Below are 16,362 nucleotides of genomic sequence, written 5' to 3'. Positions count from 1 at the left end.
CGTGCTTCTGCTCTTGCCTTTTTAAATGCTATAAGGTTTCCTTGGGTTGGGTACCTGCGGAAAGTTCCCCAGGCCTTATTTTGTTTCTTTTTTGCATCCCGGCATTCTTGCGTGTACCAGGCTTTGTTACTGCTATGCACAACTCCCGAAGACTGTGGAATAGCTAGTTTTGCTGCACGTATTATGCAATTAGTAAACCTTTCATTCAATTCATCTACAGTGAGCTCCTCTGAGAAAACTTCTTCCAGATTGGCTTTGGACTCGAAAAGTGGCCAGTCGGCTAAATGGAGCTTCCATCGTCGCGGTTTGCTTGGGGTGACTTTTGGTGATGATGACATGCGGATTAGTACTGGTAGGTGATCACTCCCATATGGATTCTCTAAAACTTCCCATTTAAAATCATTAAAGAGAGAAGGTGAACAAAATGACAGGTCTAAAACACTCATCTTTCCCGTGCTCGGAGAGCAGTAGGTCGGTTTACCCGCGTTTAGTAAGCAAATGTTGTTAGAATAAAATCTTCAATAATTAGGCCTCGCGCATCAATTTTTTCGCTTCCCCAGAAAGGAGAATGTGCATTAAAATCGCCAACTACCACATAAGGTTCCGGTAGTTGATTTATAAGGTTTTCTAAGTCATTGAGAGCTATTTTTCGATGTGGCTCAACATACACGCAGCACACCGTGATTCTTTTAAATGTAAGCAAGGTGGCTGCCACTGCTTCAAACTGAGTGTCAAGTTTGTATTCACTAGCTGCAATATCATTCCTTACAATGATAGCAACACCACCCGAGAGCCTGCTAACGTGCTCTCGGTCGCGGCGAAAAACTTTATATTTTTTTAGTATGTTTTTATGCTGCGCACCGAGATTGGTTTCCTGAACGCACAGTGCTGCGGGTAAGAATGAAGCAAGAATGTCTTTTATATCGCTGTAGTTTCTTAAAAGTCCTCTACAGTTCCAATGAACTAAGAACGCCATTTTATATGAGGAAGGTAGAGAGACTAAGTTTTTTCTGGCCCGGTGATTCGGGCCTTTTCTTTTCTAGTTCGCTCCAAGGAGCTCCGTCGCCTGTCAGATGTTGACGGCCCCGGACGGTCGTCGTTTGTTGTGTCCATTGCGTCCTCGGACGTGCTGGACGATTGTGCAGACTGCACAGACACATTTGTGGTAGATCTCGCCGTTACTGGAGAGACCTTGGGGCCAGCTGACCTAGAGGCCCGCGCAGCCTGCTTTGGGGGTGGTGGAGCAGCCCCAGCTACTTCCACCGGGGACGTAGAGGTCCCTGCCTTAGGTGCACCGTGTGTCACCTGGGCAGGTTCCAAAGACTGTTGTGACGCCGCCCCCTTTTGCGTCACAACAGAATAAGTTGGGGTGTGAGTGGACGTGAGTTTCTTACGTGCTTCCCTGTAAGTGAGGTTTTCTTTGACTTTTAGTGTGATGATATCTTTCTCTTGTTTCCATGTTGGACAGGTTCGTGAGTAAGCAGCGTGGCTGCCCTCACAGTTGATGCAAAGATGCGTTTCGGATTCACAGTTCTCAGTGGGATGCTCGTGGGAGGCACACTTCGCACATGTAAGTTGGCCTCGGCAAGTCTGTGAGCCGTGGCCATACCTTTGGCATTTGAAACAGCGACGCGGGTTAGGTATGTACGGTTTCAGTTTTATCTTCGTGTACCCTACCTCCACAGCCTCGGGCAGTGTGCTCGATTCGAAGGTAAGGACTAAGTGCCTGGTCGGTATCTCTTTGTTATCCCGTCTGATTTTAATTCTGAACACATTGATGACATTTTGTTCTCTTAGTCCTTCAAGGAGTTCTTCTTCACTTAGGTACTTTAGGTCGTCATCTGAAATGACTCCCCTCACCATGTTTAGAGAGCGGTGTTTGGTGACATTAACTGGGCATTCCCCAAAGCTGGTTACTGTAGGAAGTTTTTCATTTTGATGATGGTACATAATTTCCAAGAGTAGGTCGCCATTTGGAAGTTTTTTGACATTGTATCCTTGGCCTATTGCTTCAGTCAATGTCTTGGTCACGACAAAAGGAGATATTTGCCTAGCTGTTTTTTGAGGGTCTTCACTGTGCACCACGTGGAAGCGTGGGAATCTGTTTGCATTCTTTAGAAAGAAGTTTGCAGTTTCATCGGTCCGTCCCCTTTTTCGGGAACGATCATTGGAGAGCAAAGAAGAAGCCATGCAGTAAGTTTTTGTTCAGCCGGGGTGGCGGCCACCCACCATGGAGCCCAACGAGGGGACGGGACAGGAACTCGCAAAGCAGACCTGCCCGCGCCAGCCGTACACCCCGACTATAACCAAATATGGCATAACGCAGGGTGGTTAGCCACACAAGGTTAACCCTCGCCGCCTGGAAGTAGGAAGAAACGAAGAAGGTAAGAGAAGACAGGACAGTTGTAAGAGAGAGGATAGGAAAGTGAAAGATGGAGGGGAGGACAGGAAAAGGCGACTGCCGATTTCCCCCGGGTGGGTCAGCCCGGAGGTGCCGTCTGTGGGAAGCGTGGGCCAAAGTGGTGTGTTGCCTCCGCCGAGGGGCCTTAAAGGTCCAAACACTCGGCATCGGCTCAACCACCAGGATCCCCTTTTCCCCAGACACGGCGATGCCACGCACGGCTAAGCGTGGGTGCTCGGGGTCCGTGGTGTCGCACAGTACACGCAAACATCTGCTTTAACAGATGCCCCCTGCGGGGTGGAGAAAGATTTGACGTTGGGAAAGGTTGAGGGTCGCCGGAGAAGGGGTAGGCAGCGAACGCGATGGTTAGATGGCATTCTCGAGGCATTGCAGATGAAGCTATGTGATGTTAAGAAGATAGTGAGAGACCGGAAAGCGTGGCGTGACATGGTCCATAGGGTCACGAAGAGTCAGACACGACTGAACGCCTGAACTGAACTGAAGGTAATCGCTAATAGAATCAGAACAACCTTAGACGTCAATCAAGCAAAGGATCAAGCAGGGTTTCGGAAACTGTACTCTACTATCGATCATATCCATACCATCAATCAGGTGATAGAAAAATGCTCGGAATATAACCAGCCCTTATACATAGCATTTGACTCAGTTGAAACCTCGGCGGTGATGCAAGCATTGCGAAATCAGGGGGTAGACGAGCCGTACGTGAAAGTGCTGGAAGATATATATAGTGGCTGCACAGCAACCATAGTTCTGCACAAAGAAAGTAACAAAATTCCCATAAAGAAAGGTGTTAGGCAAGGAGACACAATCTCCCCAGTACTATTCACAGCTTGCTTAGAGGAAGTATTCAGAGACTTGGAAGGGGAGCAGTTAGGGATAAGGGTAGATGGAGAATACCTCAGTAATCTGCGATTTTCTGATGACATTGCCTTGCTAAGCAACTCGGGAGATGAACTACAAATAATGATTGATGACCTAAACAGGAAAAGTAGAAAGGTAGGCTTGAAAATCAATATGCAGAAGACTAAGGTAATGTTCAAGAGGCTCGGGAAGGAACAGCAGTTTACATTAGGTAGCGAAGTACTGGAAGTAGTAGGCGAATATGTCTACTTAGGACAGGTAGTAACCGCAGATCCGGACCATGAAAAGGAAATAACAAGAAGAATAAGATTGGGATGGAGCACATTTGGCAAGCACTCGCAGATTATGTCTAGCAGCTTACCGGTATCGCTCAAGAGGAAAGTATACAACAGCTGCATCTTACCTGTACTCACCTGTGGGGCTGAAACGTGGAGGCTAACCAAGAAAGTTCTACTTAAGTTGAGGACAACCCAGAGGGCTATGGAACAAAAAATGGTAGGGGTAACATTAAGAGATAAGAAGCGTGCAGAGTGGGTCAGAGAAATAACTCAAGTTACCGACATTCTAGCGGACATTAAGAAGAAATGGACATGGGCAGGACATGTAGTGCGACGAGAGGATAACCGATGGTCGCGTAGGGTAACAAACTGGATTCCAAGGGAAGGAAAGCGTAGCAGGGGGCGGCAGAAAGTTAGGTGGGCGGATGTGATTAAGAAGTTCGCAGGGGTCAAGTGGATGCAGCTAGCACACAACCGGGTTAAGTGGAGAAATATGGGAGAGGCCTTCGCCCTGCAGTGGGTAGAGTCAGGCTGATGATGATGATGATGATCTAAATGCCTAACATATGATTGACATGATACAGTGACATAACATGATAATAGTGGCCATAGTGAAAGTGCGTGAAAAAGCAACAAAAATTCCCAGTCCTTAAAACCAACAAAGGCTAAAAAAGGTGGATGCGCAGAAAACATTTTTTATATTAGAACTTGTTTAAAAAACCGCAGAGAAACTTATGAGATGGACAAAAAATAATAAGTAAGTTAAACATTAAAAAAGAAGAGAGAGAGATGCAAATGTGGAAACAAAATTGAAAGCCAACCAATTGACACTGCAAAACAAAAAACCAACAATGAATTAAACAATATGCCTGACTGCAATTCAAAATGTATAAAACGAAGGCATGTAAAGAGTGCAAATAAAATCAAAGATAAAATCAAGCACAATCAGAGAGAAAAGCAATTTCTTTGTTCGAAATGAAAACTGAGGATGTGCTGACGCATTCATCCTTGTGCTTAGCAATCAAAGCGGCTTCCACTATTTCGCGTGTAAGCTTGTTATGGGATCGGTTTAGAATGGTCGTTTTCTGAAAGAAAGGGGAGCATTTTCTATTGCAGTCGCATGTGCGACAATGCACTGGCAGGTTTTTGGACGATGACCCTGAAAAATCATTGCTATGCTCCATTAAAGATGAATAATACATTGGCCAGTTTCGCTGATGTAGGCTTTGCCACAAGATAGAGGGATGGAGTATACAAGCCCTTCTGCGCATGTTACGGCGGGATTCTTGTGCCTTGTGGCGCAGCCATTATCTCTCTTTGTCGTTTTGTTGACCATGCGACAAAGTCTTGATAGGCGGTGCGGGGCTGAAAAGACCACGTGAACGCCTGCCTTCTTACCAATCTTCTTGAGATTATGAGAAATCTTGTGGATATAAGGTATTATTGCTACCTTATTTCGCTGTTGGACTTCAGCTGAAGGGCCTGTCATCTTCATTTTGTAGTTCTTTAACATTTTTCTAGCGGCCGAAGAAAGAAGTTTCTGCGGGAATCCCGACTGCGTCAGCCTGCACACTTGAGCTGAAAAGCTATCCTGAAATTTATGCTTGCGTGACTTCGTCAAGGCGTTACTAAAACCAGATTGCACAATATTCCTTTTAACCAACTTTGAATGAGCAATACCATAAGCTAAAATGGGTTTCTTGCTTCTTGGTTCGAACGCCCAGCAAACATGATTAGGAGTGAAAATAAGTCTTAGCTCGAGAAAACGAGTGGAATTATTGTCTGGCACTTCGTGGGTCAGCTCAAGTGGCGCCATTGTGTTCGCAAACACGGTCAGAACTTGAGGTACCCGACTTAAAATGGTTTCATTATTGCAACCTAAGATAACTAAGTAATCATCTACGAACTGGAAGATCTTTAAAATGCATGAGTTATCAAAGCTTTCATTAAGAGCTCTGTCATGCATGCAGAGGTAAAGGTCACTGAGAACTGGGGCAATGCATGATCCTATACAGATCCCCTGCCTTTGTATAAAAAGAGACCTATTCCAATCTGCAAAGGTTGATTTGAGGTAAACCGACAACAATTCCAAAAAACCATCAACAGTAATGGCTGTCCAAATATGGCGCCGTGGCTTTTCAGAATAAGTGCGGCATTAGTGTTGATGGTTTTTTGGAATTGTTGTCGGTTTACCTCAAATCAACCTTGCAGATTGGAATGGGTCTCGTTTTATACAAAGGCAGGGGATCTGTACAGGATCATGCATTGCCCCAGTTCTCAGTGACCTTTACCTCTGCATGCATGACAGAGCTCTTAATGAAAGCTTTGATAACTCATGCATTTAAAGATCTTCCGGTTCGTAGATGATTACTTAGTTATCTTAGGTTGCAATAATGAAACCATTTTAAGTCCGGTATCTCAAGTTCTGACCGTGTTTGCGAACACAATGGCGCCATTTGAGCAGACCCACGAAGTGCCAGACAAGAATTCCACTCGTTTTCTCGAGCTAAGACTTTTTTTCACTCCTAATCATGTTTGCTGGGCGTTCGAACCAAGAAGCAAGAAACCCATTTTAGCTTATGGTATTGCTCATTCAAAGTTGGTTAAAGGGAATATTGTGCAATCTGGTTTTAGTAACGCCTTGACGAAGTCATGCAAGCATAAATTTCAGGATAGCTTTTCAGCTCAAGTGTGCAGGCTGACGCAGTCGGGATTCCCGCAGAAACTTCTCTCTTCTGTCGCTAGAAAAATGTTAAAGAACTACAAAATGAAGATGACAGGCCCTTCAGCTGAAGTCCAACAGCGAAATAAGGTAGCAATAATACCTTATATCCACAAGATTTCTCATAATCTCAAGAAGATTGGTAAGAAGGCAGGCGTTCACGTGGTCTTTTCAGCCCCGCACCGCCTATCAAGACTTTGTCGCATGGTCAACAAAACGACAAAGAGAGATAATGGCTGCACCACAAGGCACAAGAATCCCGCCGTAACGTGCGCAGAAGGGCTTGTATACTCCATCCCTCTATCTTGTGGCAAAGCATACATCAGCCAAACTGGCCAATGTATTATTCATCTTTAATGGAGCATAGCAATGATTTTTCAGGGTCATCATACAAAAACCTGCCAGTACATTGTCGCAAATGTGACCGCAATAGAAAATGCTCCCTTGTCTTTCAGAAAACGACTATTCTAAACCGATCCCATAACAAGCTTACACGTGAAATAGTGGAAGTCGCTTTGATTGCTAAGCACAAGGATCAATGCGTCAGCACATCCTCAGTTTTCCTTTCGAACAAAGAAATTGCTTTTCTCTCTGATTGTGCTTGATTTTATCTTTGATTTTATTTGTACTCTTTACATGCCTTCGTTTTATACATTTTGAATTGCAGTCCGTCATATTGTTTAATTCATTGTTGTTTTTTTGTTTTGCAGTGTTAATTGTTGGCTTTCAATTTTGTTTCAACATTTGCATCTCTCTCTCTTCTTTTTTCATGTTTAATTTACTTATTATTTTTTGTCCATCTCATAAGTTTCTCTGCGGTTTTTTAAACAAGTTCTAATATAAAAAATGTTTTCTGCGCATCCACCTTTTTTAGCCATTGTTGCTTGTTAAGGACTGGGAATTTTTGTTAATTTTTCACGCACTTTCCCTACAGCTACTATTATCATGTTATGTCACTGTACCATGTCAATCGTGTGTTAAGCATTTAGATTTATCGATTTTTTATACTCCTGTTTGATTTTGTTGCACCTGTTTTCGCCACGTGTAGATTTTGTTCCTCTAGTGGGCGTTTCTCTGTTATATATATGACATGGTTGGCTGATTTCCAAAAATAAAGTCGCAGTTCAGTGCCTCTGCATCTTACGTGTTCCTCCGTCTTCGTCCTTGTCCGGCTACGCGCTGCAATAACTATGAAAAACCAACTAGCCCGACAGCTTGTCCTCTTTGTAATTTTTGTTCACAAGAAACTATGGGGGATGTGTATATGACCTACATGTAAAACAAATAAAACGACCTTGATAAAATGTTCATTATGGCAGCACAATATCCTTTCTAAAGTGTTATGCAGCTTTTCCTTCATTTTCCCAAGAAAGCTGCCATTAAGATCTTAGTGTGCTACTTACCAATTTCATGCAATGGCAAGTTCACATTTTATTTCTATTGTTCTCGCTTGTGCGACACACTTCTGCTCCCTCTTTCCTCGTATGCCAATGCGACTAGGAACCTAGCAAAATAATATAGCATGCTTTCGTGTCATGCACGTCCGTTGCCCAGAGGTGCAGACTAACCATTGAAGAACCAATCAGGGATCGTGCACGAACATGCCTGCAGGCAGCCAAATGTACAATTGCTTCGTGACGTTTCTCGCGTAGCAAGTGAATGGGACAGCATGGCTTGAAGCTTCATGAAACTGCAAAGTGCCATAATTGCATCTTCCAATCTTTCACTTCCTAAAATCTCATCTTAGGTATATGTTGAAATTTCTTTTCGTGTGCTTGAAAAACTCATTGAAACACATAAATTTAGGGGCACACTGGTCTCGAGGGTGCAATAAAAACCACAATTCAAATTTTAAAACTATCAGGTTTCTAAACTCTGTAAATATTTCAGGTGTAATATGAATTTATAGGAACTCGGGAAACTAACTTTAAGTCAGTGTTTACACTAAAATAGCCCATTGTCATAATATAACGTATGCTTTCCGTTCCCTGCGCACATTAGGTGCGGTCTTCGTCTCATTTGGAAGAGTACATCTTCGTTTCAAATTACATGCTTCAGTGTATAGTTTGAATCATTGGCTCGATAGATAGCAAAAGAAAACAAGCACATGTTCCTATTCACTGCCTGCCACACTATACTGAAAGGAATCCTGCATCTCTCACCATCTGCTGCACAAGTCGACGTCGTGCCCCAGGATGCCATCTTGTCTAGTACCTTCGGCCTTGGACACTGGAGATTCCGCAACAATGTGCTGCCGACGAGAAAGCATGTGACGCTGCATAAGTATAGCAAAACGTCATTGATCGGTAATGTTAGAAATGTGCATTTGTGTTGTGAGACACAGAGGAAAAGCATATTCCTGTGCCAAGTGACAGCGTCAAGGAAACGGGACCAATTAGGCAAGCGGGCCCATCAAGTAAGAAAAGTTGCATTGTGGTCGGACCCGTCATGATACAACACTTTTGATGCCTTTTGATATGGAAAATGAAAAGACTAGAGCTGACATGAAACTGTGGGATTTGTAATTAACACCGGCAATGAAACGTAAGGCCAACTTAGTCCCCAGCAATGTCGCTGACCATCTGCTTAATCCCGACGAGCTTTGCGTTGGTTTGCAATGAGTTGCTCAACCGCCTGTTGAATGTGAAAACAGCTAGGTACGATAGTGGTGGTCTGCAAAAAGAGCTGAGACAAAAAGTGCAACACGTTTGGAAGTAGAGTAAGAACCGTTTGGGGCGATCGAGAATACGACCTCACTGTTATGCTTTTCAAGACGTGTGATAACTGCTAGGACAAGAGATCAGTATGGAGTATGCTGCGTGTTGAAGAAAAACAAATAAATTTTTTAGCTGCGAACATTCTGGCTGCGTCCACTATGCAAAATACTAGACCCAATAAAAGTTTTTCAGTACCTTCACTGATAAAAATTTCTCGCGTGGACAACAACAAAAACATGGAAGAACACCATAAAGAAAAACCTGACACCTGCCACGGCGCGCTCCGCTACGGAAGTGGAAGTGCAATGCGCGAGAGTTCACCAGTTTTCTATCTATGTAGCCTTGTCGTATGATGGGCATTGGATGACTCGTGGATTCATTCACACATCAGAGCCACCCCAAAGTACTCTAAAGACATCACCAGTGAAGACGGCTAGGATGCAAACACAGAGTTGTTCGCCAAAATGTTCGCCGTCAGAGTACTTCAACGCTACCGATGAATCTCCTGTGTTGGCCCCTCTGCATGCTCTCCCCAGTCAGCACTTGGCAGCATGTGCATGGTTGTACTGCAGAAGTGGTGACATTTTTTGAGCGGAATAATCTTCGATTACATCAAATGGACAAACAAGGGGGTTTTGCTGTGCTGCCGGCTGGGCTCTTTGAAGAGAAGGCGACAGTTGCAATTACAAATAACTTTGTTAAAGTGAAGGAGAAATCAGCAGATCAAAAGCTATTGCGTTATGTAATGATTAACCACCTACAGTTGAAACACAATTAATGCTCTCTTGGAGGCCATGTTTTGTTGTTGCTGTGTTGGGTTTAGTGGCGCATAGGCAGCTTAGGCTATCATGCGCCAACTTCAAGGTTAAGAGTGTTGCATTTATGTAATTTAAGCTTACATTCTGTTTAGAACGCTTGCTTCTATTAAAAACCTGAAAACCCAGGGCAAATCAAAGAGCGAATTTTCACCTAAAAGCAACGCTGGATGAAGAGGAATGTGTTATTTGTAAAACTGCGTAAAATGTTTTTTTCTTAGTTGTTCAAGTTGTCTGCATGAGATTAAAATGTGGGTGACTGTTAGCTCGTGTCCGCGTGAATCACACAGGGGCTTATCCTGTTTAGTTAAAATGACGCTGTGTTAAATGTGTGTGTCTTATGCGAAGACAGCATAGAGATACTTTGGAACGTTCAAGGTGGGTGCTCGATTTCCACTCTTCTATTACAGGCTTTATGAGGTGTATTTTGTTATTTGTTTCAGTGTTCCAAGTCGACTGCCATTTTTGTATCAGCTTACTTTGTATCAATTTCATGCAGTCTTGAGATGGTACCTGCACTTCTTTTATTTTCTTGTCTCAAGCTTTGGCAGTGCACATATCTGCTTTTTCATTACCTTGAATTCCTGCATGACTGGGAACCCAGCAAATTTTTATGCTTCGTCCTTCATCTGTAAGTGTTGCTATGCTGTGTATGATGTTTCCCAGAATTGGTATAACTGCGTTTCTTGTGTGAAGGACTGTGACTATACTTAGGAAATCTGTGTAAACAATGCTTCTCCTGAGGTTTTCTTTTATTATTTTCTCTATGGCAACAGACACAGCTTATCATTCAGCAGTAAAGATGGACGCGCACTGTGGAAGTCTTATTTTTTCCCATTCACTTTGAACAACTGCGCTTCCGACATAATGATCTGTTTTCGAGCCATCCGTGTAAACGTCTGTGAAGCTACTGTAGTTTTCTTTCAGCTGAAGGAATTCTTGTATGATGAGCTCTTGTGGGGTTATTGTTTTTTGGAACTGTGTAAGTGAGAGGTTGCAAACTGCAGGGACCAGGTACCAAGGAGGCAGAGGGTTAGGTCTTTTGGCAATACTAGGTAAACAATCCGGTAGCTCAACCTCTTGACACATTTGCTCAAATCTTAGGAGCAGTGCTCTCGCTGCATTGGGTTTGTTGGCGAATAGTGTTCTAGAAGGGCATTTAGTTACTAGGGAATAGCAGATATGCTTTGGCAGAGATCTGATTTTAATTATATGGGAACATGTAAGTGACATTCTTCTGATTTCAAGAGGAGGTCCATTCGTTTCCACAAGCAGACTGGATATAGGAAAAGTTCGGTATGCTCCACATGAGAGTCGAAGTCCTTTGTTATGTACCTGGTCTAGTTTTTTTAAGTATGATGGTCTAGCTGACCCATACACTATGCAGCCATAGTCTAAGGAGGAGCGTACGACAGATCTGTAAATGTGTTTAAGGCATGTCCTGTCAGCGCCCCAGTGTTTACGGGAAAGAACCTTTAGTATGTTTAGAGATTTGGAAGCCTTTTTCTTCAGGACATTTATATGAGGAAGAAAGGTGAGTTTTTTGTCAAAAGTTACGCCTAGAAATTTGTGTTCGTTTTTCACCGGTAATTTAGTTTTGTTCAGGTGTAGAGTAGGATCTGTCTGTAAGCTTCGTTTGAGAGAGAATAGAACAGCCACTGTGCTATCGCCATCTATGAACCGGCAACGGCACCAATCGATGCTACCGCCATCTATGAACCAGCAACGGCACCAGCCTTTTCATTCTTTCTTTGCTTCTTTCGGCTCACCCCTCAGACTATATAATACCCCTTGATCTGGAAATAAACCGTCGGACTTTTGGCCTGGCTACGCTGTCGGATGCATCACTCGGGAGCGGCGTTCCCATTGACTACGCCTTTCCAACAGTGGCGTTCCCATTCACTGCGCCTTTCCAACAGTGGCGACGAGGCTGAAGCAAGGATATCGGGCCCAGGACAGCGCCAGACATGGGTCACAAGCTACCAGACTTCGATGAGGAAGACGATAAGTGGCAAGCTTACCTGGTGAAAGTAGAAGCGTACTTTGAGGCCAATGAAATCTCAGCTGATGCAATGAAGAGGGCTTTACTAGTAGCCGCCCTTGGGACGAAGACCGTTCAAGTTTTATGCAGTAAAGTAGCGCAAGCAAAAACAAGTTCGTTGAGCTACGACAAGGTATTCGAGACCTTGAACAGCTACTATGATCCTACACCAAACGAAATAGCAGAAAGTTTTAAGTTCTTCTACCGCTATCAGAAAGAAGAAGAATCCGTGCAGGAATTTATTGTCAATATACGACAAATAGCACAGAACTGCAATTTTTCGTCTGTGCTAGAAAGAATGATCAGAGACCGCATCGTGTGTGGCGTCCGATCAAAGAGTTTACAAAAGCAGCTTCTGGCAATAAAAGACCTGTCGCTAAAGGAAGCAGAGGCTCTAGCACTAGCTGCAGAAAGCGCCGAACTAGATTCGCGAGGCATAACCGGCGAGGCTCGGGATCCAAATGTGTTCAAGATAACTCATCGGCGCCAATCAGCGATACGAAAGCAACCGCGAACGCAATGCCAGTGCTGTGGTAACTACGGCCACAAGACTGCAGTATGTCGCTTTAACAGAGGGCAATGTTTCAAATGCAGACGATACGGGCATCTAGCGAAGATGTGCTCAGCGGCCGACAGCGTTAACAGAACTGGTACCATGGAAGCACAGAAGCGGCAGGAATCGGAAGACAGTGATAGCAGTACATCGCAGATATGGTCCCTCCGTACGGCGGCGCAGACGCTGCTACCGCCCATTCAGAAAACATTCACATGGAACGGCGTTGACCTAAAAATGGACACTGATACTGGATCCCCAGTCTGCATCATTTCAAAAGCTATTTATGACAAACATCGCAATGAATGGCCTCCGCTCGCGAAATCGCCGATAAAGTTATCGTGCTATCTTGGAAAGCTACCAGTGCCGGCCGTCATGAACATGGACGTGCGTTATCAAGCAACTACAGTGGAATGCAATCTGGTGGTGTTAAAATGCAGAGGCCCCAGTCTTTGTGGCCGGGATTTATTGCAGAAACTGAAGGTCACCGGAATGACTCTCCTGCACGTAAAGGCGCAGACTAACGTGGCCAGCACGGTTCCGCCAGCTGCTCATCATCCTGCCGGGGAAATTCTGAACAGCTAAGCTGATCTTTTCGGCGAGGGCACCGGACTCTTGAAAGGCCCGCCAGCACGGATTCATCTCAAGAGCGGAGCAACCCCCAAGTTTTTCAAAGCAAGGAAGCTTCCTTTTGCGTACAATGAAAAAGTTTCACAGGAGTTGGTTAGGCTTACGGAAGCAGGGATAATATCGCCTGTACCTTATTCGGAATGGGCCACACCCATTGTTCCCGTCTTGAAGAAGGACGGCTCAGTGCACCTTTGCGGATATTTTAAAGCCACACTAAATCCTGTGTGTGAGATTGAGCAATACACGCTACCAGTTATTGACGACATGTTTGCCAATTTAGCGGGAGGAGAACGGTTCAGTGTGCTAGACCTGAGAGATGCCTATAGCCAGGTAGCGTTGGACGAGGAGTCGCGGAAACTGGCCGTCATCAACACTCAAAAAGGGCTATACGGCTACAATCGGCTACCATTTGGAATCTCTTCTGCGCCAGCAATCTTTCAGCGGAAAATTGAATCCGTGCTCCAAGGGTTAACCGGCGTGCAGGTCTATCTTGACGATGTGCTGATAGCTGACAAGAGCCAAGATGACTCAAACCTGAAAGCAGTACTGCAACGCTTCAGGGAAATGGCATTAAGCTGCGCGCTGACAAATGTCGCTTCGCCGAGCAAGCAGTTTATCTCGGTCACCGCATTGATAAAAACGGGTTGCACCCGGTTGAAAAGAACATCGACGCTATCAGACTAGCCCCTTCTCCGCGTAATGTTACAGAGTTGCGTGCCTTTCTTGGGTTTATCACATTCTACCATAAGTTTCTCCCTAACCTGTCCACCTTACTTGCGCCTTTGTATAAGCTACTGACGAAAGGAGCCAGGTGGATGTGGAGCGATAAAGAACAAGCAGCATTCAAACTGTCGAAAAAGGCTCTTTGCGCAGCCCCTGTGTTGACATATTTCAATCCGAAGCTCGAACTACTTTTGGAATGCGATGCCTCACCTCACGGTGTGGGAGCGGCACTTTTCCATCGCATTAATGGGGAAATAAGGCCCATCGGATTTCGGTCCCGGACCTTAACTTCGGCCGAAAAGAAGTATTCTCAGATCGAACGTGAAGCGTTGGCTCTCGTTTTTGGTATTTCCCGTTTCCGGGACTACCTCCTTGGCCGGGAGTTCACCCTGGTGAAGGATCATCGGCCACTGCTCGGCCTTCTACGAATGGATCGTCAGACCCCCATCATTGCCGCCGCGAGAATACAAAGATGGGCTCTTCTGCTGGGAGCGTACAAATACAAGCTGCTTTGCAAATCCGGAAAAATGATGGTTAACGCGGACACCCTAAGCCGTTTACCTCAAACCTTGCAGGAAACGGAGACCGCACTGGAAGGAGACGCAGAGTTTGTCCTCGCCATCGACCTGTGGGACCAGTCGGCCATCACTATAGAAGAATTGCGGTCACTCACAGAAACGGACGTGGTACTAGCACTTGTCCGCAGGTACGTCCAGGAGGGTTGGCCCAAAGCATGTTGCTCCGGTAACACGGGGTCTTGCATTACTACAAAAAGCGACATGAATTATCTGTTCAGGATGGCCTCCTACTGTGGGGACATCGTGTAGTAGTCCCCAAACAGGCGCGCGGTAGACTGCTGATATTGCACGAAGCCCATTAGGGCGTCTGCACCATGAAGAAGGTAGCACATCCCAAATTTTGGTGGCCGGAGATCGACCGGGACATTAGCCGAATAGCCGATGAATGCAGAAACTGTGTCTAGGCTTTACCAATGCCTCCAGCACGTGAACCAGTAAACGGGCCAGCTACAGAAGAAAAATGATCCCGATTGCACCTCGATTTCGCTGCACCTATCAGGGACAAAATGCTGCTGATCGTGGTTGATTCCCACAGCAAATGGATCGAGGCCCTTCCACTCTCGAGTGCAACGTCAAGCAGCACGGTAAACGCGCTGCGTACGCTCTTCAGCCAGTTCGGACTACCGCGCACTGTAGTAACTGATAACCGCACGCCCATTACTGGGTCGGATTACGCCGAATTCATGAACAGGAATGGCATTGCTCACATTCGAACACCGCCCTACCACCCACAAAGCAATGGGCTGGCAGAACGCGCGGTCAGAACGGTTAAGGATGGGTTAAAGAAGATGCCTGGCGTGGATCTCTCAACCGCACTCGCACGAGTTTTGTGTCGATACCGGAATGCCCCAAGGCAGTCGAGCCTATCACCTTCAGAGTTACTGTTAGGTTATCGACTACGCACCAGACTTGTCATGTGTTTTCCTCTCAGGAGGAGCAGAGCAGCTACACCAGAGTCGGACGACGCCAGCGGGAGTTTAGCTCCGGAGGACCCTGTACTGGTCCGTAACTACGGTGTTGGTGACAAGTGGACACCAGTTGTTTATGAGACCTCGGCAGTTCCAGTGTATGAGGAACGCCATATTTTTTTATGGAATGTACCTGAGTTTAGGCTTCAGGTTTGTCTGGTCCTGTAATAAGAGTTTTTTCTCGCCGTTATCTTTCCAGAGAGTTATGCCGCCGCTGCAGCGTGGACGAGGAATGGGTTGTGTCCATTGTCTCGGGGGCTTTGGACGTTTGGGGAGAGTTAGGAGTGTTGGTTGCAGGCTTCCCTTCTGGGGGAGAAGCCTTTTGGGCTGTTGGCTCTGGGGCCAGTGTGCCGTTTCTGCGACGGCAGGGCAGCTTTCACTGCTTCTGCCTGGGGCAGGGATGGCTCTGCCTGAGGCTTAACCTCGGCGGAGACCAAATCCTGTTGTGGTGTGCTGCCCCTATGCTCCACCACATTGGAATAGTTCGGTTTGGCTGTGAACAAAAAAGTGCCATTTAACAAGATATTGCTGTCGTGCCTCTTTAAACCTTATGTTTTCATTGATTTTTATGGTAAGGAGGTCCTTTTCCTTCTTGCAAGAAGGACATGACCGTGAGTATGCGGCGTGTTCACCTGCACAGTTCGCGCAGTGTGGCACAGCTTCACACTAGTCAGATTTATGTTGAGTTGAGGCACATTTTGTGCATGTTTGTCGGCCACGGCAGTTCTGGGAGCCATGACCGAATCTTTGGCAGTTGAAACAAAGCCTAGGGTTTGGGATGTAGGGCCGGATGTCTACTTTGATGTAACCGACTTCAATGGATTCAGGGAGTTTGCTAGAGTTAAAAGTGAGAACTATGTGCTTTGTTGGTATTTCTTGGTTGTTCTTTCGGATTTTGACCCTGTGTAAACCGATTATTTTGCTCGGAAAGACCTTCTAGAAGTTCTTCAGTGAGTGACAGGAAGTCAATCTCTGATATCACGCCTTGGACTGTGTCCAAGCACTGACTGTTATTGGGCTATCCCCAAATGTAGCAAGTTGCTGAAGGTTGCTG

At 45.5% G+C, this 16,362-nt stretch overlaps 1 protein-coding gene across 7 annotated transcripts in view; it reads right to left on the bottom strand.

Moving 5' to 3' along the window:
• LOC146171553 (uncharacterized) overlaps positions 1–16,362 on the bottom strand; it is a 576,153-nt gene that overhangs the window by 146,734 nt on the left and 413,057 nt on the right. For 5 of the 7 annotated variants that reach the window (XR_014702811.1, XR_014702814.1, XR_014702813.1 and 2 more), the window contains exon 9: positions 8,446–8,534. Coding sequence is in view for 1 of the 7 variants with exons in the window: in XM_084586418.1 (XP_084442544.1) it covers positions 8,446–8,448 (3 nt within the window). In the remaining 6 variants the exon portion in view is untranslated. Of the gene's footprint in view, positions 1–8,445; positions 8,559–16,362 lie in introns of all 7 variants that reach the window. The other 2 variants (XR_014702815.1, XR_014702816.1) reach the window with 1 other exon arrangement.

This window comes from Amblyomma maculatum, unplaced genomic scaffold (genome assembly GCF_055883805.1).
Source record: "Amblyomma maculatum isolate TAMU_Amacu unplaced genomic scaffold, ASM5588380v1 scaffold_19, whole genome shotgun sequence".
NCBI classification, from domain to species: domain Eukaryota; kingdom Metazoa; phylum Arthropoda; class Arachnida; order Ixodida; family Ixodidae; genus Amblyomma; species Amblyomma maculatum.
Note: the sequence above shows the minus strand (reverse complement) of the source record. Positions and strands in the feature narration are given on the sequence as shown.